This window comes from Myotis daubentonii, chromosome 12 (genome assembly GCF_963259705.1).
Source record: "Myotis daubentonii chromosome 12, mMyoDau2.1, whole genome shotgun sequence".
NCBI lineage: Eukaryota > Metazoa > Chordata > Mammalia > Chiroptera > Vespertilionidae > Myotis > Myotis daubentonii.
In genome coordinates this window covers 30,121,554-30,146,851 of record NC_081851.1, presented here as the reverse complement: position 1 = coordinate 30,146,851, position 25,298 = coordinate 30,121,554, and the positions used below count along the sequence as shown (strand labels likewise).

The following is a 25,298-nucleotide window of genomic DNA, read 5'->3' as shown; positions in this document are numbered from 1 at the left end:
TGAGATCATTTCCCTGATTAATATGTCTACCTACTCACTAGACCAGTGGTTCTCAACCTTCCTAATGCCGCGACCCTTTAATACAGTTCCTCATGTTGTGATGACCCCCAATGTCATTGTTACAAATTGAACATAATTAAAGCATAATGATTAATCACAAAAAACAATATGTAATTATATATGTGTTTTCTGATGGTCTTAGGCCAGCTGTGGGCAAACTACAGCCGTTCGGCTGTTCTCTCCGGCCCGCGGAGCCGAAAGAGCGGAGGGTTCTCTTGCTCTCCCCTCCGCTCCTTCACCAGCAGCAGTGTTAACATGGCAATGTCGGGAAACACAGCCGCAGCTCCTTCTTCTGAGTCCAGTTTAAGAACCCATTGTGGCCCTCGAGTCAAAACGTTTGCCCACCCCTGTCTTAGGCGACCCCTGTGAAAGGGTCATTGAACCCCCAAAGGGGTCACGACCCACAGGTTGAGAACTGCTGCACTAGACTAACTACCTTAATTTTTTAAATGGAAGCCCAGACTTGGTGGGAGGAGAAAACCCAGGAAGGTGGCCTACCTCCTGAGAGAAATGTCAAGTGTCTCATTTTCCTTCTTAATTAAATACCCACTGTTAACTTGATTTTTTTTCCTGTACCTAAATGAGATACTGGTTTTTTTTGTTTGTTTGTTTTGTTTTTTTGGTTTTTTTTTTGTGGGTCAAGGGAGGGTTCTGACGAGGATCGTCCCACTTACTTTAAGTTCTGCCACATGTTCTTTGAGAAACATATGCTACCTTCAGGTCCTCTTGCTCATTAGCAACCAACCCAGGGGTTTTTAACTTAGACGTCCAGTTCTGTGGCAAGGAGGAGGGGGATGAAAAGAGAATTGATCTAAGTGAACCAAAACCTAACTGGTCAGAAAGGCCAGAGCCCAGCCCAGTGGTTCAGACAGCCTCATGCTTTAGACTGTGTGGTAGTTTCTCACTCGTGACACTTAGGCCAATGATTCCTTGTTGTGGGGGCTTCCCTTTGCATTGTAGGATGTTTAGAGGGACCCCTGACCTCCACCCACTGGAGGCCAGTAGCTTCACCCCCACCCCCCATGTACAAAAATCAAAATGTTCCCAGATATCACTTATTGTTACTTGGGTGGCAAATTTGCCCCTGGTTGAAAACCACTTTGTCATAGAAACTTAGCACATTTAATGACTAAGAAATAAATGTAAGTAAATCCCCAACAGTAATAGTTGCCTATATCTTGTACTCTCTGAGTCAAAAATCCTCTGGTTAGAGTTTGGGATGGGTAATTACCTGGATATTTCTGCTTCTGGAAGCCTGTGAGAGGTCTCCTCTCTTGCCAGTGGTCCATATTGCCCAATTACCATAAGCCAAAGCAAACAAAGGCAGGAGAATTTCAGGATTCGAACACGGCACCCATGTCATCCAACGTGAATATGGTGACCCTGTTCCCTGTGACCAGGCTAGTCTTAGGCTCTTTGCTGGTGAAGGAGAAAAAGGAAGCAACCATTCAAGGAAAGAGGACACGGGGTGCAGTGAAAAGGGTACCAAACTGAATATCAGGACCACCAATTACTAGCTGGGTGACTCTGCACAAAGTATTTAACCTCTCTAAACCCCAGTTCCTCATGTAAAGATAAGGTTCCTGGAACTCTCTCACATTTTGAAATCTACATAAGGCTCCCATACCAAGTCACCACTCAATGAATTCATGTCCTCCATCTCATTTATATCTCCAACTGAACCTTAAGGATGTAGTAGCCAGGCCCTTGGCTTTGAGCAGAAAACCAAAGACATTTCAAAATTGTGTCTAATTGAGGAAGGCTAATGGTGCCCAGCGAGGAGTAAGAACATTGCCTTCCGGATCCCTGGAAAAAAATCAGAGTAGAGCTTTTTTTTTTTAACATAAAATATATATTACCTAACCCTGAGGTGGAACTCATTAGTTTGGAGCATACTCTTAAAAGAATGTGTTACCATCTGCTCACTCTTACCACTAGGGAGCTCTTACTCCCCGGTGGCAAGAGAGCCCAGATCTCCCAGCCTGCAAAGCTCCTGCCAGCTCATTAACTAATGCCTGAAATGCCATCAGCCCACTCAGTCCTTTATACCTTAATTGTGACTAACTTAACAGGTCCCTTCCTGAGTACAAGTTTAAGCCTACAAGAACAAAGTAGGGGAGTAATTAATGCTGCAGGGTTGTTATATAATGTGACCATTTGTGTGGTTATACATGTGGATATATATGTACATATAGCAATATATATGTACGTGTGTGTGGTTATAGCTAAGTCATGGCATGCGCATCTGTGTGTGTATGTGTGTGCGTATCCCTCAACTTCTGTCAAAATATATTTCAGGAGCCTGTTTAATAGTCATATTCATGCTATTTGACATTTCATCCAATGGCAAACCCGAGTCAGCCAGCATAACCACCTGTCCAGAGGTGAAAAGTGGGCTTATTTTGACTACTCCAAGTCATTGGAGACCCATTGTCCAAAGCAGATAGAAAGCCTGGTCTTTCAGTAAAGTTCTCCGTGAGAGGGGCATGCCTTTCATTTTGCCAAGATGGGTGATCCACCAGTGCCCTATTCCACGTGGCAGACAGAATGGGAACCCAACTTGCTGGCAATCGATTCATATAACCCCAGAAGACAGGCGGCCCTGGAGCCCTCCAGTGATCTGTGTGCAGTTGTTCAGGAAACTTGAGAGGACTAGCAAGTGGTGTTTGCCCCTCTGATCACTTACACATCTGCACAAATGCGTTGTTGATGCTAAGTCATCCCAAATGTCTGGAGGAGCCTGGGAGAATCTAAAAAATGGATTAAAACAATTTCTGATTCCCGGAATAACCTTTTCTTTGCGATGGCAACTTTTTAGTCGTAGGGGCCTGGTACGGGAGTGGGACAGCTGGTGTCAAGGATCAGGGCTGAAGCCTGCGTGTCAGGGGTGTCTTTCCTCTGTGCGAGGCCACCAGATGGGTTGCATTTAACTTGCTCCCTCTGACCCAACCTAAAACACCACCAGGGCTAAGACTGGGATGAGAGTGTCATTTGTCATTTGAAGAGACTTTTTTTCTATATAAATATTTGAAACACCTCTACACTCTGGCTGAACTTTAATAAGCTGGGAAGGTACTGCAGATGGAGGGTTAATTCATCATGATTCCCCAGGAGATAAGTGAACTGTGGCCTTCAATCCTTTTCAGATGGCACAGGATAATGAGATCAGCACCCTCTGTGGGAAGAACTGAAAAAGAGGTGCTACACCTTTAAAAATGAGATTCTCTTTTAAATGCTCAGTAGTTTGCTTAGAGGGGTCAGAGCAAGTTTCTTGAAGCTGAAAGATTAATTAATTTGAGAAAGAAAAGATTTCAAGTGTCACAGAGCCTTAGTTAAAACTACGGATTTCCCTTAGTCTAGCCTTCTCCTTCCCCCTTGCCATCCTCTGAACCCGGAGGCACGGGGGGCATGAAATAATGAGAGCTAAATACCTCCATTTGCGTGGGAAACGTATTGACCTGCCTACAAAGACACACAATGCAGACATACAGCTGCACACAGGCCAAGTGAGAACACAGCGTTCTCAGCCATCATCCCTTCTCCAGGTCTCAGGTTGCAGATTTCTCTTTAGAGTGGTCATTCATTATATTTACATGGACTTAAGATCTTCTATGTATGTGGTTAATTAGTCCTATGGTGGGGGGAGAGTGCAGCAGCAGAAAATAAAGCTCGATTTTCTTCTCTCTTTTCTCGGGGCCACATAGAAAAAAGAAGAAAGCAAGCCTTGGGGATAGGCAATCAAACTCTGCAGTTTCCAATATCCCCATTTCTAGCGGGCAGGGGAACCTGTGGTTCCGATGTTTGCCAGAAGGGCTTTGCTTCTAGAAGAGTTCCCTGTAAGCACACCAGCACAGCCCTTAATTCACCAAATCAGAGCAGCTTTTGGCACTGAAATCCAGTAGTTTTCCTATGAGGAGGTTAAATCAATGGAATCCTAGATTTCTTTCAGTTGCCAGAATTTGGGGATTTTTTTTCTCTCTCCAAAAAAATGTATGTCTTCTTCTGGAGAGGCCTCATTAGTGGAGTTTAAGATGGGAGACACATCCCCAAGAGATCCTTGTCCCTGCTACCCCCACTCCCTCCCCCACCCCCACCCCCGTTACATGCTCTTTAAAACAGCAGCCCCAAATGATTGTGCTTAGCCCAAAGCCAGACCCCCTCCTCAAAGTTCTCAAACAAGGCATCTCTCTTCTAGGACACCGCGTCTAAATGGTGTGACATAATGTCATGTTTTAATTACAAACAAAGCAAGATGAAGTTTCCTAAGCTGGTCTGTGTATGGAGTGGGGGAGGGGGGCGGCTGTCCCCCAAGGCTTAACATTTTCAGAGAAATTTGTAGATGACTTCTCTTGAAAGGGCCTCTTAGAAGCAGTATTGTTAAGCATATGGGTTTCTCTGCAGGCAGAACAGAAATCTACTACCAATCCACAGTTTAAGTAAATCTCAGAGTGATGCCATTCTGCATTTCAAACAGCTGATTGTGCCTCTGTAGGTAGGGGCTGGTGGCATTTGCATTTTTGGGAAATGGTGGGGTAGGTCTTTCCAACCCTCTTCCTGCTGTGTGGACTTATCTCTTAAAAAAAAAAAAAGAGAGAGAGAGAAGGGAAACAGAAAAATGCTAGTCTGCAGGCTCCTTCAGAGGGGGGAGCCACCTGAGTTTGAGAAAGACTTCTGGACATGGACAACATCGGTTCCGTGTTCGCCATCTGCCACCCATGACAGTTTATTTCAATCATACATTGGCTTAAATTGTTAGCGAGTGAAAGACCCCTCCCATCCAACACACGCACTCCTCCTCCACCTCCTTCCCCACACCCCCACCAAGCAATACCCTTCAATATACAACCTACATCTCAACGTTGGTCCTGGAAACCTAAGAAGGGTGGGAAGGGGCCGCCATTGGTCCCGACAAGGAAAAAAGTGAAACAACACAGGGAAAGCGAGCATTACACAGAAAGGCTATCTGAGGAGAGGGAGCTTCTGTCCTGGATTAACAAATGAACCCCATCTCAGTGAAGGATTCCAATGGTGACCTTCCCCCCACCCCCACCCCGCCCCACCCCATACACATCACTTCTGCATCCTGTCTGCCCCTGACCTCTCCTGCTGCCAAGCATTGCTCATTCTGAGGCAGGATTTTTCTGACTGTTCCCCACAGTAACTAGGAGGGTGCTGTCCCCGCTGAGAGCCTACGCCTGCTGCAATCTTAGCAATGTGCTCCAGAAAGCACAGCTCGCATCAGCAGACATTTGAATTGTCTCATTCCCCTCAGTCAGACCACAGAGAGCAGGAGCTGAGAGCCTGGGTCTCTCAGAGAAAAGAGTAAGGGAAAGGGCACAAATGCTACTATGTCTGGTGACTCAAAGGCATTGGAGAAATAGAACCAGTGGCGTTCCGGGCTGAGATTTTGAATTGATTTGGAAGATGGTTATATTAAGTGCAAAAAATAAAAAGGTTTCTCGTTAACAGGACAAACTGGCTGGCACTGCCTTCTAAAAGCCATTTGCAGTGATCTCTGCCTTAAAGGCCGAGCAGTGATGCGCAGCCCTCAGTCACCTTTCTCTGGCTTTAAAGTGGCTGGATTGCATTGCACACCCTAAAAATAATATAAAGGGTATGGCTTTTTTTTTTTTTAAGTCCTTAGTCATGTGGAGAAAAGCAACTTGATAAGCTCTGTTTGTCTTTCTTCATATTGCAAATTGAGTCTGACCACTTTGCTTCTGAATGTATGGATCTTCCCTCTGGCCCCTAGCCATCCCCCTCCCCCTGCCTCCCTCCCCTCCCCCCAGAGAAGGAAATTGTAACTGTTGCTTCTCTTTTAACACAGGTCACAATTCATTTAGGTTACTCCAGTCTGTAAAAACTGTAAATGCTATTTTATTTTTTAAACATTTACCAAAAAAAAAAAAAAAATCAATGATTGGTACCTTTTTACACTCTCAGATTCCTGAATATGGACAGATCTTCAAAGGGAGGAAGGAGTTCTCATATGAAATTTAAGATAGACTGTCCTGAAGGTTGTGGGGTGGGGTTTTTTTGTTGTGTTTTATTTCATTTTTGTTTTTTTAAGACACAATAAAGCTAAAATGTCAAGTCTCTGGGAGCGATCCCCTTACAGTTTCAGTCCAGGAGCGGATCAGAGCTTAGACAAGGAGACCCCAGCCCGGCCGCCCAGGCCTATTTGGTAGCGCACAGGTTGAGAACCAGGGGGACAATCACACCTCGCATTCCCTCGCGGGCTGCTGGTGGCAGGTGCAGGAGCCATACTCATTGATGATCACCAGGGCCCCCTCGATGTGGTTGGGTTTGTAATCAACGTAGTATTCCTGGGCAGACATGGCAGCCATCTGATGCATGGTCTGTTTCTGCTTTTGCTTCCTGCGCTGCGTGACAAAGCACTGTCTGAGCTGCCTGAGGCTCGCAGGGAAACACTTCCAGGAGACGTAGAGCACCAGGACCACGATAAGGAAGGAGAAAATGAGGGCCATGGTGCCGGTGACCACCTTGTGGATCTGCACGGCGTTCTCCGCGTGTTCGCCGCCAGGGAGAGCCACCGTGGCCGGCTCCTGCGTGCCGTCGGGCTGCCCCTCCCCGCCGTCAGTGAGCGTGGTGGCCGAGCCGGCAGGGGCGCCCAGGTCGCTGCGGTTGGTGAAGGCCGAGAGCAGGTGGTCGCTGGTGGGCTCGGCGCCTTCGTCGCACAGATGGAAGGCGTACACGGCGTCCAGGACGTCCTCGCCCTGCGCGTACTCGGGGCTGGCGCACTGCAAGTTGCCATCGTAGCGCCCCTGGAAGTTGCTGAGCCACGAGGCCAGGGCGCACACGTTGCGCCCGCAGTCCCAGAGGTTCCCGGCCAGGGTGATGCTCGTTAGTGACTTCCAGGAGTTGAGGATGCGGGGCTCGACGTAGGTGAGGCGGTTGGAGTCCAGCTGCAGGGACTGCAGGTGCGGCACGGTCTCAAACACATGGGGCTCCATGTACTCGATCTCGTTCCCAGACAGGTCCATCTTCTCCAGGTTCCAAACCCAGTCCAGCGAGCTGACCACGATGGCCACCTTGTTCCTCCGCAGGCAGAGGGAGTGCAGGGACAGGAGGCGCGGGAAGTGGGCGAAGTTCACCTTGACCAAGTCGTTGTGCTCCAGGTGCAGCTCGGTGAGCTTGAACAAGCCGGCGAAGGAGTTGCGCGCCAGGCTCTTGAGCTGATTGTATCCGATGTCCAGAAACTTGAGGCTGCGGCAGTCCTGGAAGATGCGCACGGGCACGAACTGGAGGGCGTTGGACCGCATGTGCAGCGTGGTGAGCTTCCGCAGCCCGTGGAAGAGGTCGGGCGCCAGCGCCTGCAGCTTGTTGTAGGAGAGGTCCACGCTGCGCAGGTTGGGCATGGGCCGGAAGGTGGTGTTGGCCAGTTGGGTGATCTGGTTGGAACTCAGCGTGAGTTCCTTCACTCGGCGCAGCTTCTGAAAGGCGTCCCCTTGCACCGAGCAGATGTGATTGTGATCCAGATAGAGCCACGTGAGCTGCATTAACCCCGTGAACTGGCCGGCGCGCAGCTCCGAGAGGCTGTTGTAGCGCAGGGACAAGCCCAGCAGGCCGGAGAGGTTGTGGGGCGCCTCGGTGAGGTTGAGCGCCTCGCAGTACAGCAGCCGCCCCTCGCACCGGCACAGCTGCGGGCACCCGCTGGGGGCGGCGGGCAGCATCTGAAAGCAGGCCCCCAGCAGACACCAGACCACCCCCGAGGGCCTCCTCAGCAGCCAGTGTAGACAGAGACCGAGCAGCAGGAAATCCATTAGCGAGAATCTTTCCACAGAGGCTGGAGAATGTCCATTGGAAGCGCTCGGTCAGAAATCTACATCATATTTTATTCCGAGGGAGAGGGAGCGGGGGGAGGGGGAGAAAAGGGCAAAAAAAAAAATCAAATAAATATATTGAAATAAAGAAGGACCCCCCCTCCCCAGAGCCGCACGTTCACCTCTAAGCATGCAGAAAGCTGGGCAGCATACAAAGTTCACAGCCACGGAAAGATCAAAGGGATGGTGATGTGGTCCATGTTAGATGCTGCAGCAAAGAAAAGGGAGGGAAAAAAAAAATCTTCGGGAAAGAATTTAATTAAAAAGTGTCTTACCCACCCTTTTCCAGAGAGTGACAACCTCCATTCAGCTGCTCCCTTTGTATGCAGGCTAATTATATGCAGGGCGAGAGAAGACCCCTCTGTGTATCCGAGGCAGCCCCGCTCCGCGGCCAGCGGATCTGGCAGGCGCACAATGTCTCACTTTGCTGCTCGGCTCGGCTCGGGGCCGCAAGGGCGGCTGGCGAGGCGGGGAGGCGACTTCTAGGACCCGCAAGTTTCCCAACTACGTGCCGGGGCCGGGCTTCGCCTTCCCACCGCCGTCCTTTCCCTCTGCAGTTCGGTCTGTGACGCGGCGGGGGGAAAGCACTCCAAACTCGGGGCTCGCGACTCCCCAGGATCTGACAGTCTGGTTAATGTCCGTCATTGGAAAGGACCACTGACCGGCGCCACCTCGTAGTCCGTGGAGACAGCCTGCCATTCGCGCCCCGGGCGGCTGCGGAGAGCGGGCTCGCTCATGCTTTGCGGGCGGCGGGCGGCGGGCGGCGGGCGGCGGGCGGCGGGCGGCGGGGAGGCGCGGGCGGCGGGGAGGCGCGGGGCGCGGGGCGCAGGGCGCGGGGAGCGGGGAGCGGCGCCCAGGCTCCTCGCCTCCGCCAGGCGGTGTGCGGCGCGAGCTTGCACAGGCACCTACTGCTCACTGAGTGTCGTAAGCTGCTCACGATTGTGCGTCTTCCCGGAGCACCTCAGACATGGGCAGATTGAAAAGGGGTGGGCATAAAACCAACATTTCACCGAATCACGAAAGTAAGATAGGTTCTTTGATGAAATGGAAAACACTTTCACCGCATTTGCCCATATTTCACCAAAAAGGGGAGGGGGGTGGATGGAGGTATGGGCTTGCATGGTCCACAGTGAGATATTTCCAAGTGGGAAACCGAATCATTCTGTTCTCTCCCCCCCTTTCCCTTTTTGGGATAGTCCCCCTCCCACTTTAAAGCTGCCGACGTGTAAGGGATACGTAGGGATCTGGAGAGAAATCAACATTTGGTTCTTTGCTTTAGAAAAGCAACTTGAGAGAAGAGAGAGGAAAGCAATGACTGCGGGGGCTTGGCTCACACTCCCTCTCCCCCCACCCCCGCGTGGGCTCCGGAGTTGTGCAGTCAGCCAGGCTTCTAGGTGGCGGGTGGGGGGATGCGAGGATGCTTCCCGCGGGTTTGGGAAGCCTTCCAGGTCCCGGTGGTTGGAGACCCAGAGCAGCAGAAATGTAGGTCTGTTTACAGGGAGTCTTGCCTGAGATCCCGCTGGGCTTCCCCGGTGTCCATGGATCTCCCGGGTCTGTGGTGGATTAGAGAAGGATTCTGCTGTGGCCCCGGAGGCTGCTGGTGGTGCACCCCGCTCCAGGAGAACGCGCTAGAGAAGGGGTGGTTTAAAGTAACCATAATGGTGCCTCCTCCCTCCATGCACACATCCCTAATTGAACTTTGAGACTGTTACTAAATTGTGTCTCCTAAGTTGGAAGAGGTCTTTGCCTGATGATTTCCGTTCACAGTCATGCATAGATGGGGGTCTTACAATGAACTCTCTCTCTTTTACCAAGTAGCTGGGGTAGGAGGGTCTGCATTGCCATTGGGAGGGACCTGTTAGCCACCTTTAAAAAACAAACACAACAACAATCCTCAAAGGTGGCAGAGAAACTGCTGGAAGTTGAGTATGGGCATGCCACCTTCTTCTATTTTGTAATTTTATTTTATTTTATTTTTGAGGGAGAGACAGAAAGAGAGAACAATTGATATGAGAGAGGGGATCTAGCCTGAAACCCTGTGTATCTTTGACCCTTCAGTCCATGGGCCCATGCTCTTTCCGCTGAGCCAAACCAGCTAGGGTAAACCTACCTTCTTGACAGGGATGCCCAAGGAGGTGACAGCGAGACTCAAAAGTAAATCTCCAACCCCTCTCTTCGAATCTCCATCATTTGTGCCTCTCAGGAACTGAAAATAGTGGGCCTTTTCTGTACAGATGCTGACTTTCATAAGAATGAACTGGATTACCAAAGCTCCCAGGTGGTTTCAACTTTGGGCAAGTAACTGGGTTGGTCTTAGCATTCAAGCTGAAGATACTAACCAGTGGAACCACAGTCTCCCAAGACCAGTAGCACTTTTCAGGAAAAGCCCTATGAACAGGGACATGCATCATTCCATTTTTTATTTCGAGCCCAGCCCTGGTCATTCACCTCTGAGATATATCCTTTCATTGAAAGGAAAACAAACTTGAAATGCCCTAGGAGCCCTATGTTGTCTTAGGAACCAGAAGAAACATCAGAAAACCACCCCTTAATTTTGCACACGAAGAAACTGAGGCACAGAGTCATCGGGCAATCCTCCAAGGTTGCGCAGTCGTTACTGGCATAGATGGGTTTGAGCTTGTCCCAAACCAAAGTGGTCTTCTTTCTTGGCCATTTTTGATGGTTGCCATCTCCATCACGCTCGCCTCCTCTCTAACTCTGGACTGGGCACCGGCAGGTTTTGTCCTGGCACCTCCATGTTGCTGCAGAACACTTTAACAGAAAAACAGTTCCATCGTCAAGTGTTTCCACCTCTTGCCAAGACAATTATTCCTGACAGCAGGCTGGCTGATTGAGCCATAAACTCTAAAGGGTTGGGGAGGAGGGCAGGCAGGGGTAAACACTGGCCAACCATTCAGCCAGCGCTGTGAGTGCAAGCCACCCAATCCCCATGGCTGCTAAGAAGAATAGCCTCCCAATGCAGGCAGCTTGGCAACGTGGTGATGGCGCCTGCCAAATGGGCAAGAACAGGTCCCACTTGGATGCCACTTGATTTGTAGATCTGGTACAGAGAGTCAGAAAAGAGTTGAGTGTTGGCAAGAAAGAAAGAGGATAAAATGAAATTGACTGCATTTATAGCTGAGTTTTCTTCTAAGTATGCTACTCAAAACATAGAGGATGTGTTTAGGCTCTAATTAAGATATATAGATTGCTTTTCACATTAGTGTCCTGCAGATCATTTCATCTGGATGGGATCTTTAAACCTTTCCCACCTCTAATATGGCAAGTTTGCATCTTTCCTGCGGTTTTAAATCCCTTGGCAGAACTGTATACATTAACAGATTGAAATGAGCTTTATTGAAATTTAGCTATTCTAAGTCATCTAAGTTGCAGAATCCCAGTTTATTATGTATTTAAAGCATACCAGCACTGATTAAATCAATGCAAATTAGGTTAAATAAGAACAACATGAATCAAGTGTTTCAGCGAAGTTGAGTCGAGAAACAGACAGCTTTTGAGTCACCACAGCAAGCTGATATGGCTGTTTTTCACGAGTTTTAATTTCATGCTTTTTAGGGTCCAACACACAAAAAAGTTTTTTTTAAAAAAAGAAAAGAGCTCAACTGAAGTTTTCGTTTTCCTCATGTTTGATCTTACATTTTTTTTTTTTTTTTAACATGTGAGAATCTGATTCAGGTTACAATGTACTTGTGTGTTCTTAATCAGGCTCCTCTCTTGAACTAACTATAGGTTTCTGTCTGCAAATGTCTTTCCTTCAGTGTTAGAGGCTGATGAGAGATGCATAAGCTTTGAGACTACCTTTTCTATTTTTCATGTTTGTGTGGGGAAGGAGCTTGAGCTAGTCTTGCGAACCACCATAGTAGTTGGACTTTAAGAAAACCACTCCAAGCCATTAGGCCAACATATGACTGGGGACTGGGGTAAGAAAGAATAAGAATCTTGAAAATGTGGATTTAGCAAATAGAAAAGGACTCTGGAGTACACGAAGTGTGAATTGATTGCCGAAACAGGATCTTGGAATTAAGAGGAAGTAGAAGAGCAAGCTAATGTAGCCAGACTCATCCCTTGGGGGAAGGGGTAGTGATTTATTCCTCCTCTTCTAAAACTCAGACATCCACCTTTGTGTAATAAACCCACCTGCTTTTCCTTGGTACTTGATGTTGGGGTAGGGGAGGTGGGGAGGGGGTGGTCACATACAATCCCTTTTGGATATGTCTTACCTCTCCCATTTTATCTCGATTGTAGGCCACCTCCAAGTGGTTCATTTTACTCAAAATAGTTTATGAACCAAGCGGTGCAAGGGAAAAAAGTCTGAAATGAGCATGCATTCCGGAGATGGGCTTTCCATTTCTTGTCTTGGAAAGTGTTCAAGGCAAGAGCAATCAAGTGGTGATTCTAATGTTCTGTCCTTGCTTACACCAGTGTGGACCATGATCTCTATGCTGCTATCTTTAATTTTTAGCGGAAGCGAATCATGGCTTTTCTTTAAAAGGAAACACTTAGAGCAACGGTTCTCAACCTGTGGGTCGAGACCCCTTTGGCGGTCGAACGACCCTTTCACAGGGGTCACCTAAGACCATCCTGCATATCAGATATTTACATTACGATTCATAATAGTAGCAACATTACAGTTAGGAAGTAGCAACAAAAATAATTTTATGGTCGGGTCACAACATGAGGAACTGTATTTAAAGGGCCAGAAGGTTGAGAACCACTGGTTTAGAGGCAGGGGAGGAGGGAGGGAGTCATAATTTAAAAGGAGAGAATGTCCCTGCTGGGGTGGCTTCCTGGTTGAGCATTAACCTATGAACCAGGCATCACAGTTGATTTCCAGTCAGGGCACATGCCTGGGTTCAGTGCTCAATCTCCAGTAGGGGGCATGTAGGAGGCAGCCAATTAATGATGCTCATCATTGATGTTTCTATCTCTCCCTTTCCTTTCCTCTCTGAAATCAATAAAAATATATTTATTAAAATAAATAAATAAATAAATAAATAAATAAATAAATAAATAAATAATAGAGAGAATGAATTCTGTTGTTTCTGTGAGCACATAGCAAACAGTTGGCATTTCTAGAGTGCCTCTGAAGATGTGTGTGGGGCGGATGGGTGAGGGCCCCAAGGCTTCTCTCAGGAGATCTGCTTAGGAGAAACATATTCAAAAGGAATGTTCATCATTCTTATTAAACTCAGTCCTCTTAAAATGAGTTATTAATGTGGATAGCACTGAGGAAGCACCTATTACGTGCGATGCCTGATGTGAGTAATGGGAGTAAACCAAAGAAATTCAAAGACTCTGCTTTCCTCCAGGAACTGTAGGTAGGAAAGTGAATTAGACCCGGAGGGCCTTTGCTGATAACTCTGATTTATGTATTGCTCACTGCTTGAGAGTCAGTGTCTCTAGAACATACAAATGAGAGAAGCTGACAGACCAGTGAGATGGGATCAGTGTTAAAGGGCTTCGTCCTTCAAGTAAGTAAAATTTAGCAGATAGTTTTAAGGACTCAAGATGCAGGTGCAAGTGACAGGGTGGGGATGGACATTGTGAAGGGATACATACAAGTATGGGAACTGGAATGGGTTCTATTATGATGTATAGATTAATTTCCTTGTACTGGGTGGGAAGAGGAGAAGATAGGAAGAAATGAAATCTCTGTGTTGGGGAGAGGAAGGAAGTTGGTTAAGGCCTTCCAATGGTGCACTAAAATTTTAGTTTCATATATTCTTCTAGTCTAGTCTGTAAGGATCAACACCTTAGAGTTATCTTTGATCCTTGTGATAAAAACCTGGGTTAGTTCATGAGGCCTCTCCTGCTCCCCTGGGCGTCTCTCTACAAGTTCCCTCTGCACTGCCTTGTGCTCTGATCATGTCTTATACCTACTACTACCTGTACTCTCTCCATCATCGCTACCCATCATCCCAGCTAGCCCTCAAGATTGAGGTTGAATTCCCTCTGTGACTTCTTCACCGATCCTCACATAAAGTGATCTCTCCGTTTTCTCAGCTCCAGTAGCAGCTTACCTTTTACCGGTCATGTTCCTGGTCTTGTCCACTTTCCGTGAGTGGGACAGTCATTTCTGCTTACGGTGTTTCAGGGCTCCATGGATAGTAAACATCTTGGAGACTAGAAGTAAAAAGGTCTCAAGTTGGATTCCTGCTTTGCCATTTTCTATCAGTTTGATCTTATAGAAGTTACTCTATTACCAGTGAAAAAGGGCCAAGGATAGCTGTCTTAAAGGGATCCTGGGGGAATTCAATGAGATCAGGTGTATTAGTGTCTTGTAACTCAAAAGTATAAGCCTGTGCCTAGCATCCCTGGAACATGTTAGAAACACAGAATCTTGGACCCACTGCCTGAAATCTTCTTTTACCATGACCTCAGGTTAAACTTGAACTCTGGGAAGCATTCTATTGAAGTACTCACAAATTCTAACCTGAAAAGGGTTACCTGGGTATCACTGATTCCCTGGTTTTATAATTGAGAAATTGAAGGGCCAGAAACATTGAATGGTTGTTCACAATTGGTGGTAGAATTTGGACAAAACCTCCACACCTTTTGAACCTTGTTCTCTCTCCTATTAGATTTCAAACATAGAATGGGAAGTCTGTATCTATCACACTACCGAGCACTTAGTAGAGCTCTTAATAAATTGGTTTTCTCACCGGTACAGCAGGAAGTGTAGAGCCCTTGTGTGTGCATCTTCCGGCTCATGTTACTCCTCGGTTTTCTTATCACTGCCAGTTTGTATCTATTTCTCATGGACATTCAAGTTTTCCTCTTTTTTTAATAGAAAAATGAAAAAAATTTTAAATGCAGATTATGTCTCCTAAAACTCACCCCCCCAGAGAAAAAATAGTTTAGAATTTATCTATTTCACATATATTTTTCTAAAAATCTGATAACATTATACATATTTCTTTGTAAGTGTGTTTTTCACTCTTGATATTCTCCCATATCGAGAATGCAAGTTGATAGGATCACCTTCCATGGCTGCAAACCATTCTACTTTATGTACTTTATTCATCCTCTCTTATTAACCAATTAGGTTGTTTCTGTTTTTCATCTGTATATATAAAAGCCTAAGCGACCAAATGACTGGTCGCTATGGTGTGCACTGACCACCAGGGGGCAAATGTTCAATGCAGAAGCTGCCCCCTGGTGGTCAGTGCGCTCCCACTGCCAACCTCCAGGGGCCCCTGCCCCACCCTCATCTGGCAGGCCCAATGGCTCTAATTGGGGCAGCCAACCTCCCATGGCCCCAACCCGCCCCCGTCACTGGCCAGGCCAAGGGACCCCATCCGTGCACGAATTCGTGCACCAGGCCGCTAGTCTATTATAAAATGGCTATGATGCACATCCTGATACATATGCTGCTTTAGAATGAGCATTTGTGCCCCCTCCCCCCAAATTCATATGTTGAAACTTAATCCCCAATGTGATGGTATTTGGAGGTGGAGCCTGAGGGAGGTTATTAGGTCATGAGCGTGGAGCCCTCAAGAATGGTTTTAATGTCCTTATAAAAGAGACCCCAGAAAGCTCTCTTGCTCCTTCTGCCATGTGAGGACACAGTGAAAAGAAGGCTATCTATGATAGGAAGCAGGTCCTCAGCAGACACGAAAGCTGCAGGTGCTTTGATTTTAGACTTCCCAGCCTTCAAATCTGTGAGAAATAAATGTTTATTATTTAACCACTGGTCTATAGTAGTTTCTTACACCAGTCTGGTTGGACCAGGACATATACCTTTGCGTTTGGACAAATGTGTCCTTAAATTTTAATTCCAGAAGGGGAATTGTGTTACTATCTGTGTGTGTATGTGTCTGTGTGTGTGTGTATTATATATATTATTGATTTCATAGAGGAAGGGAGAGGGAGAGGGAGATAGAAACATCAATGATGAAAGAATCATTAATTGGCTGCCTCCTGCACACCACCTATTGAGGATGGAGCCAGTCATGTGCCCTGACCAGAGATCAACCATGACCTTCTGGTTCATAGGTCCATGCTCAACCATTGAGCCATACCGGCTGGGCAGGATGGGACTTTTAATACAGAATGCCATATTGCCCTCCTGAAAGGTTGCACGTGTTTCACCCTCAATAGCTCTCCTTCGCTTGGCTGGGGCACGTAGGGAGAACCACCCTGCCTTCCCGTTCTCCTTTCCTCACTCCTTCCTTCATAGGCAGTTAGGCAGTTCCCACTTAAGATGGTTGGCCTTTGGGGTCTTCAGTGTTTCTTCTGGGAGTTCATGCACATTTCATTCCTGCATCTTAGTTAGTGTCATGCCAGCCATATAGTTTTCACAAAGGTATTAATATCCAAAAATAGTTTAATGTGGTGTTAAGATGTTCTGTGGAGGTCCGCATGTTTAAATATATGCGTGAAATGCACAGACTCTGCTCTGTTCTTTGAGATTCACAGTGTTCTGTTTAGCTCGGTCACAAGAAATGTTGTTTTTCATGGTTTCACCCACTTATTTGGAAAACCTATTAACACCAAACTAATGTGCCAGGACAACGTTGGAAACATTTATTTAACTGCAGTCCACGGGTACATTTGACCTTAAATTGGCATCTCACCATGCCAAGGAGTAATTCCAAGGTTTGGACTTCAAGCATTGTAGCCAAATGCTGGTACAAGAACCTGGTTTTTGTTTCTTCCTTTATGTTTTCTTTTTTTCTTTTTGGTCAGATCTCCAGAATTTATGAGGATAGCTGGACAACTATAGTTCTTCTGCTTGGTGTTAGAAAGTCTCACCTCCACATCCCAGCCACAAATAATTGGACCACTTTAATTCTGTAATATATTCTGTCTCTGATATATCTTGACATTTAATTAACTTGTTTTATAGAATTTTTCAGATGTTGCTAATTCTGTCCTTACAGATAAAAGGAAACTCCCTAAGGACAGACTTGTTATTTTTCTACTTTTAGGACCCTCTATTATCTATCTCTAAAGGTGTGGAAGAAGATCAGATATGAGAGACTGTATACAAAGAGCATAGGAATTGTCACATAGCACTGGTAAACATACCCACTCTCTTCATAGTGCTGTCTGGCTCTGTTCTGGGTTCAAAGAGATTCTTGTTGGATTGAGTTTATTAACTGGTTGGAGTTTTTGCCTAATCAATAACCTAGAGCCATGGTCGGCAAAGCGCGGCTGAAGAACCACATGCGGCTCTTTGGCCCCTTGAGTGTGGCTCTTCCACAAAATACCATGTATGGGCACGCACGTACAGTGCGATTGAAACTTCGTGGCCCATGCGTAGAAGTGGGTATTTTGTGGAAGAGCCAGTATTTTGTGGAAGAGCCACGCTCAAGGGCCCAAAGAGCCGCATGTGGCTCGCGAGCCACGGTTTGCTGAGCTGCAGTTTGCCGACCACTGACCTAGAGAATTTGAGCTAAATACATGAAGTTTCTATATTACACTGACAGATAGGCACAACGTATTAACCCTGGAAGGTCCAACCTTCTGAAGTCACACAAGTTAATGACATTTATATGTGGTCTCATTTCACAGATTCATTTTGTGTAGGAAATCTACCACCATCCATGAGCAATGAGCCTTCTGTGGTGAATTAACCTGCCCAGTTAGGCGCATTTTCCTCTTTATTAAAATCATCTCCCATTCTCTGGAGCCACTTCTTCATCTCCCGAGACACCTTGAGAAAGATTTATAGTTATTTTACGTAAGTGTCTATTGCTGTTCTTACTTGTTTTTGTTAGTGTTAACTCAGATGAAGGTTTAGCTGATGAGAAAGAGTTGGATAAAATGTAATTCCTGCCTTTAGTGTTTTCAGATTTGGAGTGGAAGTGATTGGTAACAAAGCTATATGGTTCCTGCTGTGCCATAAATGTAAACAAAAGATGCGGTTAGAGAGCTGTCTTTAGCAAATTGAGCAAGGTCAGTCAGAAGAGTTGGAAAAAAGGAGGAGGAGTTGACCAGATGGATGGATGAAGGCCTTTCTGACAGTAGGCAAAGTGTATGAAAATACAGACTTTGCTTAGGATATGTGAAACAGGTGTGAGAAGGAGAAGAGGGAGGCAAAATGAGACTGGAGTGTTCGATTAGAGCCAGATTGGGAAGACTTTCAACCTGGATTATGGTTTCCAAAATGTGGGTACGAGGCATATAATTCTCATGATAAACTTGAATATGAAGGACAGGGAAGAAGATACTGAAAGCAAGGAGAACAATTAGGAAACTACCACATCTGCCCAAGTGTGAGACGGACTATATTAACATTTGAGATACAGGGCAGGCCATGTACAATAATAGTTTTGTGGTGGGATTGACACTCTTTTAAATGGCACTTCAAAAAGATAAATTAAGATGATTTTAATATAATGGGTTGATCTGGATGAGGTTAAAGCCAACTGTAACATTTAGAGCTAAGAGTAAGCAGATGAAGATAAGGATAGAGGTTACAGCTGGACATACAGATCATAGACTCTCTGGAACATGCTTGGTGGTGTTATTGTGGTGGCAGTAGATGCACATCTTAGAGAGAAAGATTAGAATACAGCTGATATACAATCAGGAGTCTTCTCGGTCCATGAAGGTCATGTGGACGTGGGAAACAGTGGACGATAGAAAGTGGTAGGGCCTGTGCTACCTACAAAGTGCATGTTTTCATTGAAGGCTTTCAGTTTCTAGTTTTTAAGAATCCTATTCTATTAGGACGTAACTGATACTACAGACTCTATTCAGCTTGTGGAATACCAGTTTGCAAAGCCTCTTTTAGTGATGATTTTCAACAGGGAAGACTTAGGAGGGGGCAGAAGAGGTAGAGGTGACTTCAGGTAGAAGGACAGTATAAAACAATTGAAAAGCCCTGCCCTTGTCCACACTTAGCAGCCTTTAATATATGGGCATGACCATGAGACTCTCACTCATTCATATGTATTTCATGTGGCTGAGAACCAGAAAAAAAATATGGTTGAGAATGACAGGTTGTGAGAGCAGCCCAGAGGGCCAGGGATCGCAAACATAGGGGGAGAGTGCCCAACAAGGAGGAAAGCTGTGAAGGAAATGTGCACCGACGGTGCTGTCCTTAAGGGCTGACGTCAAGTGCATCTTTCCCCCAAGAGGGTTTGTCCTTGGCATCTCATATCAGTGTAAGATTATTCCTTTGTGGACAGGCCTTGCATTACCTCAAACATGAATGAAGGCCATAACTGGAAATCATGCCTTTCAGAATGAAATTCTGTATTTGCATTTTAGCAGGAGAATCTGAAACGTTGAATAAGGTACTGAACAGAACTTTTGAAATGTCTGACTCTATATTAGGCTGAAAATTGTTCTGACGTTTACAAGCTGCGTGACCTGGGCACACGACTTAACTTTGAAGCAGAAATATTCAGCATAATAAAGTAAGAGATAGAAATAAATTTAATTAGAAAAATATGTCACATTCCATTGCAATAGCTACTTATATCAACTTCTGTTATATAAAGCCAAAATTATACCACATAAATTGAAGACAGAAAGGTAAAAGAATCATAAGCAGAAAAGGTATTATGGCCCAGCTGGTGTTTCTCAGTGGTTGAGCATCCACCTATGAACCAGAAGGTCATAGTTCGATTCCCGGTCAGGGCACATGCCTGGGTTGTAGGCTCGATCCCCGGTGTGGGGCATGCAGGAGGCAGCCAGTCGATGATTATCTCTCATCACTGATGTTTCTATCTCTCTCTCCCTCTCCCTTCCTCTCTGAAATCAATAAAAATATATATTTTTTTTAATAAAGGCTGTTATGTGTCTCTAAGAAAACTCCTATTGCTCTTTCTTTAAGTGTCACTTTCTACTTTAGAGGCCGAATAAGCAAACAAAGAAAAAGTGGTGGTTAAAACAACAATCACTTTATTTAGTTCATGGTTCTGTGTATTGTCTCCAGCGATGCTCTGTCTGGGCCAGCTCGACTGTGCTCCCTCCAATGTCTGCGGCCAGTTGGAGAGTTACTGGAGACTGGACAAGCCAGGGTGGCTTCACTCACAGGGGTGGCAAGTGGCAGGCTGTTGGCTGGGGCCTGACTGACGACTGACTGTAGGCTTGCATGTGGCCATGCATCCTCCAGCCAGCTAGCTCGGGTGCATTTGTGTAGTGATTACAGGGATGCAAGAGCTGTAAGGCGGAGCAAGTTCCAGTGCACAGGTCTCACCTTCTGGCAAATCCTTGTTGCCTATTGGCCAAAGCGAACCCCATGGGCAACCTGACTCTAGGAGTGGAGACATAGGCGCCATCTCTGGATAGGAAGAATTTATGGTCATTTTGCTGGTTAAGTAAAGTAGTAGTGGCTTCATGTTACTATAACTGTAAGTACTAGATGCTCTTAAGTGTGTGTTTTCACATTTCTCAAGCCATATGACCCAAAAATATGGCCCATAAACACCATGGACCAGCAGCATGGAAGGATAACTTGCTCTTTGGAGATAACCAGAGCTTGTTAGGAATGTAGGCTCTCAGATTCCATCCCAGATATACTGACTCAGAATCTACATTTTTACATGATCCCCAGGTGATCATCAGCCCAATAACGTTTTAGAAGTACAATATCTTTTTCCTGTTTTTCATAATTCCCTTTCCTAAGCTGGTGTATTTTCCTGTAGAGTGATAGATTTTTGATTTTTAAAGGTGCCAGATCTGTTTCCTTCTGCACAATTGAAACAGAACAAACACAAGTTTCAACAGTAAAACAGGTTGCTTCACAGCATGAATAGAGAGAGAGAGAGAGAGAGAGAGAGAGAGAGAGAGAGAGAGGTATTACATTTTCCCACTCAATTGTCCTTTGATTACAAAAAATAGAAATGTAAAATTAAAATAACAGTACATAAATATTAAAGAATGTTGAATATAGTAGAAACAGCTAGGCATCTGCTTACTTAGTGTGACCTTTTCCATTGCTGAACAGTTGCTTTACTGGACCTTGGTTTTCTGAAGGTTGACAGTTGACTTTCCAGTCTGTAGACCACAGGTTAAGTATCTCTAGAATGTGTCTAAGTCCTTTATACAAGTAATAGGACCAGCAGAACTTATGAAGCTTCTCATATGTGCAAGCCACTGGTCTAAACCCACACGAAATACCAGTGTATTATATACAGTGTTAGATTTTCTTCCCTTCAGATCCCAGAAGTGGGAGGAGCCTGAATTTGAGACAGTTACCGTTTATTTCACCAGGCTGAGGACAAACAAGTGGCATCTGAAAGAGTTGTAGCTTTTCTCAACTTGTGACTTTCCTTTAAGTCTTAACTTTCCTTAAAGTTTAAGAGAAGGAACCTGGTCACAACATCCAGTGCGCTCCCCTCATTGGCCTTTCACCTCAAACAGGACAGAAAAAATAAAAAAGAAAGAAAGAAACTTCGCATGAAAGCCTAACTCTGTGTGAAGTTTACTTCGAGTGTTCTCTTTTCAAAGGGGATAACTTGTTCTTTGAAGCTATAACAAATACTGTTTTAAATGTATATACTTTGGGGTCCTATTCTTGTCCGTTCATTCCCCAGTAAGTCATTACCAGATAGCTGATGAGCTTGAAACATACACAGCATATTCTAGGTCTAGGGAATCCAGTGGTGAACAAGACTGAGCAGTTTTGTAAGCAAACAATAAATAAGATCATTTTTGGCCCTGGCTGGTGTGGCTCAGTTGGTTGAGCATTGTCCCATGCACCTAGATGTCACTGAGTTCGATTCCTGGTCAGGACACTTGCCTGGGTTGCAGGAGGCAGCCGATTCATCTCTCTCTCTCTCTCTCTCTCTCTCTCTCTCTCTCTCTCTCTCTTAAATAATTAAAAACATATTCTAAAGAGATCATTTTGGGATACAAATACACTAGGGAAAGTTAAAATAAAACCATGCAGCGGAGAGAAATTGAGGGGAGGGACATGCTTTACTTCAGATTAGGAAAGGCTTCCTTGAGGTGGTGACATTTGAGTTGAAACCTAAGTAATAAGTGAGAGGCAGCTACTTAAAGCTGCAGAAATGCATTCCATTCAGATGGAATATCAAGTGCCAAGCTTCTAAGGCCAAAATAAGCCCATGTTCAAGGGACTGTCAAATGACCAGCATGTAAGGTCAAGGAGGATTTTGAATAAAAGATATGCTTCCTTAAAGGGTCAATGCACCTTGTTATAAATCTTCACTTCACAACTGTCCACCAGCATCCTCATCAGCTCCTCCAAACCTTATAGAGTGATTATGCTACCTCAGGCACTAAAGTAAAACACTTGGTATAGTAATCCCATTGAGTTCTTACATTTCTATGAGATTCTATCATGTCCCCAAAATACATGAGGAAATCAAGGCCCAGAAAACCTAAGCCACTATCCTTAACACAGCTGGTTTGGGTGATAAGTGCTTTTCCTCCATTCCCTAGACCCGTGGTCGGCAAACCGCAGCTCACGAGCCACATGCGGCTCTTTGGCCCCTTGAGTGTGGCTCTTCCACAAAATACCACGTGCAGGCACTCACGTACAGTGCGATTGAAACTTAGTGGCCCATGCGCAGAAGTCGGTATTTTGTGGAAGAGCCACACTGAAGGGGCCAGAGATCCTCATGTGGCTCGGGAGCCGCGGTTTGCCGAGCCGCAGTTTGGTGACCACTGCCCTAGACCCTTGTATGGGGCAAGTAAGAGATCTGGATGCCAGTCAGCCTTTTGACTCTGTAAGAGCCCGGCTTGATCGGCTGCAATCTGCCTCTCCCTGGCGTCCATCTAGAGTAGACCCAGCAGGAGAGGAAATGGGGCAACTTCCCTCCTGGATTCCCACTCCTCTTGGCCCCCTCCTACCATCTGTTGCTGTTTGTGTAGAAAAAGAACAGAAGAGAATACCAACTACCACACACATCCAGCAATCTCATTTTGTATGTGGGAGTCTGGACTCATTAACAAGTTTCTCAGATTCTCCCTGCACTTACAACACCACTCTAAACATAACCCGGTGAAGTCATGGGAATAGGCAATGCTCAGCTGCATGATGCTGGGATGGCAGTGTCCAAATGCGTCATCTGCTACTTCCTAGTACGTTCTTCTGCTTCAGCCCAGTTGTTTTTTCAGCAGCCCCTAAGTAAGTAATGCTCATTTCAGTATTCTCCAGCCTCCACATTGTCCCTTTGATTCTACCCCATGTTGAGTCCCACTTCCTTTATTATGGTTTTCATTTACCAGATTATTCACTAATTCATCTGCAAAGCCATATGTCCACCTACACATTCAAAACCATGCAGTGGGCACTTGCCCGCTTTCATTAACTTGTGCAAAGTGCCAGAGCATGTAAAATATTTGGGGAGGTAATCCATTTTTTAAAGGGGGAATCCCAAAGGTCATAGTAGTCTCTCCCTTGTTTTGAACTCTTACTCACCTAAAAACTAAGTGCTTTGTTAAATACTGTATAAAATTCTCTCTAGTTGTTTCTGAATGCCCCCCACTTTTTTTCTTTTCTTTTTTTTCATATTTCAATTTCCTAAGAGCAAAATTCAAATTATATTTTTGGTGGAATGGTGTGATCCAAACAGTTGAAATGTCCATGTTTAAATTCTAATTTTGCCATTTACTTGCTCTGTGGTTTAGGGAGTACAAACCTTCTCTAGTTAGAGAATGGAAATTGGATGGGAGGATTGCTAATATCTCTGCTAACTCTGGCATTCGCGAACCTGTAAATTCTAAAGGACCTACCATGGCTGGAAAGTGAAGAGGACACTCAATATAAAGGTGTCGATAGCTTGTTTCAATGCTTCTGGTTCTAACCTATTTATACAGTGGATGGTTTTCTAACTGCAATGTAACTTTGCCACTGGCTTATAGATCGAAACAGAGTAAATATAAAAACAACCCAAAAAATCAGATTGGACCTTCCTTGTGAAGCTAGCTGGGCTTTTGAACAGGTTCTTCAGCCAGCCAGGAATTCTTTCCCAGACCAGGGAGCAATACAGACAGGAAATATAACCTCACACTGAGACAACTCCCTATTTCTAACTTTACGGGGTTGCTCTATCTTACACTAGACATTCAAACATCAGCAGTATCAAAATGGTCCTAGAAGAAGTTTTGATGTATGTTTGGCTGAACGAGTCATAACTGACAATTAAGGAAGGTAGGCTATAAGGGCTCCAATCCTATTCTTTGTGAGCTGCTATCAAAGGGAGAGTCCATTCTTTAGCCAACCCTATCACAGATGGGAGGTGGCCTTGATCGCAGCCTTCCCTACTCAAATGGTCATCTTGAGTTTGACCCTACCTCTAGGTCAACTTATATTCAAACTAGAGGCCCAGTGCATGAAAATCCATGCACTGGAGAGGGGGGTCCCTCAGACTGGCCTGCCCCTTCTCACAGTCTGGGAAACCTCAGGGGTGGGAGGCAACCCAGTGATCAGGGGAAGGCGATGCCCCCATCACACCTCTGCTGCTGCCACTGCCAGCAGCGCAAGCCTTGGCTGGCCCTAGGCAGCTGGGCAGCCACCATCTGAGGCTTTCCTGTGCCTTGGGCTGGCCCTGGGCAGCTGGGGGGCTGAGGGTGAGTCCGGCTGCACCATGGGCCTGCCATCACCCTCCCCGCCCCCCCTGCTGCAAGCTGGGCTGAAAGGACTGTGGGACTCCGGTAGCAGGTGCAAGGAGCGGCCAGACCTGCCTAAGGGCGGTCTGGCTGCACCACATCCCTGCCCCCCACCACCCCAGTGAGGCTGAAAGGACTGGGGAACTCCAGCAGGGCTGAGGGGACTGGGCACTGCCATCTTGTGGCTATGGGCGCCGCCATTTTGTGATGGAGTGATGGTCAATTTGCACATTCCCTCTTTATTAGATAGGATAGTAATGACCCTATCTGGGTAATACTCATTTTTTAAATATAAAATCCTCTAAAAGAATTTAAATTCATCTACTTGATTTCAACATAATTGCTGTTTTAAGGATGTCTGCAAATGTGAAATGTTGTTTAATGGAATCCAATTACCTCCTTTCAATATAATTACCTAACAAGGGCTGATGGATACTAACCAGTTCTTTTGCTATAAACAACTAAATAGTTCTTTGACAAAATGAAATTGGCATGTTGTCACACTGGCCACATCTACTCAAACCCAAGCAGAGTTTGTTTCATTGCATAATATGGTGACTAGGACTCTCTTCTGTAGTTGTTGTGAACATTGCAAAGGCTTCAGAAATAGTTTTCTGAGATCCAGCGGTACCACTCAGGATACTATTCATCAATTTGGAAAGCAAAGTACTGTTAACTTTGATGGTTTTGCTCTTTTAGAATCCCTGAGGGCTGAAAATAAAAGCAATCCTGTATGACTTTGGTGATGTGGATATAGTAAGACTGGATCTGGGTCTCTAATTCCAGAATTCTTTCTACTCTCATGCCACTGTCACCTAGAACATCCCTGCTGTCATA

The 25,298-nt window shown here is 45.7% G+C and overlaps 2 protein-coding genes across 4 annotated transcripts in view; one reads left to right on the top strand and one right to left on the bottom strand.

Annotated features, from left to right (window-relative positions):
- The window catches only part of CTNNA2 (catenin alpha 2), a 1,136,278-nt gene that overhangs the window by 763,305 nt on the left and 347,675 nt on the right, over window positions 1–25,298 (top strand). The gene's annotated exons all lie outside the window — the stretch shown is intronic.
- Window positions 5,924–8,643, bottom strand: LRRTM1 (leucine rich repeat transmembrane neuronal 1). The gene is made up of 2 exons (XM_059659307.1): window positions 8,027–8,643; window positions 5,924–7,903 (listed from the first exon to the last, which is right to left on the bottom strand). Exon 2 carries the CDS (start codon window positions 7,842–7,844, stop codon window positions 6,276–6,278), a length of 1,569 nt encoding a protein of 522 aa, XP_059515290.1. The 5' UTR covers window positions 7,845–7,903; window positions 8,027–8,643; the 3' UTR covers window positions 5,924–6,275.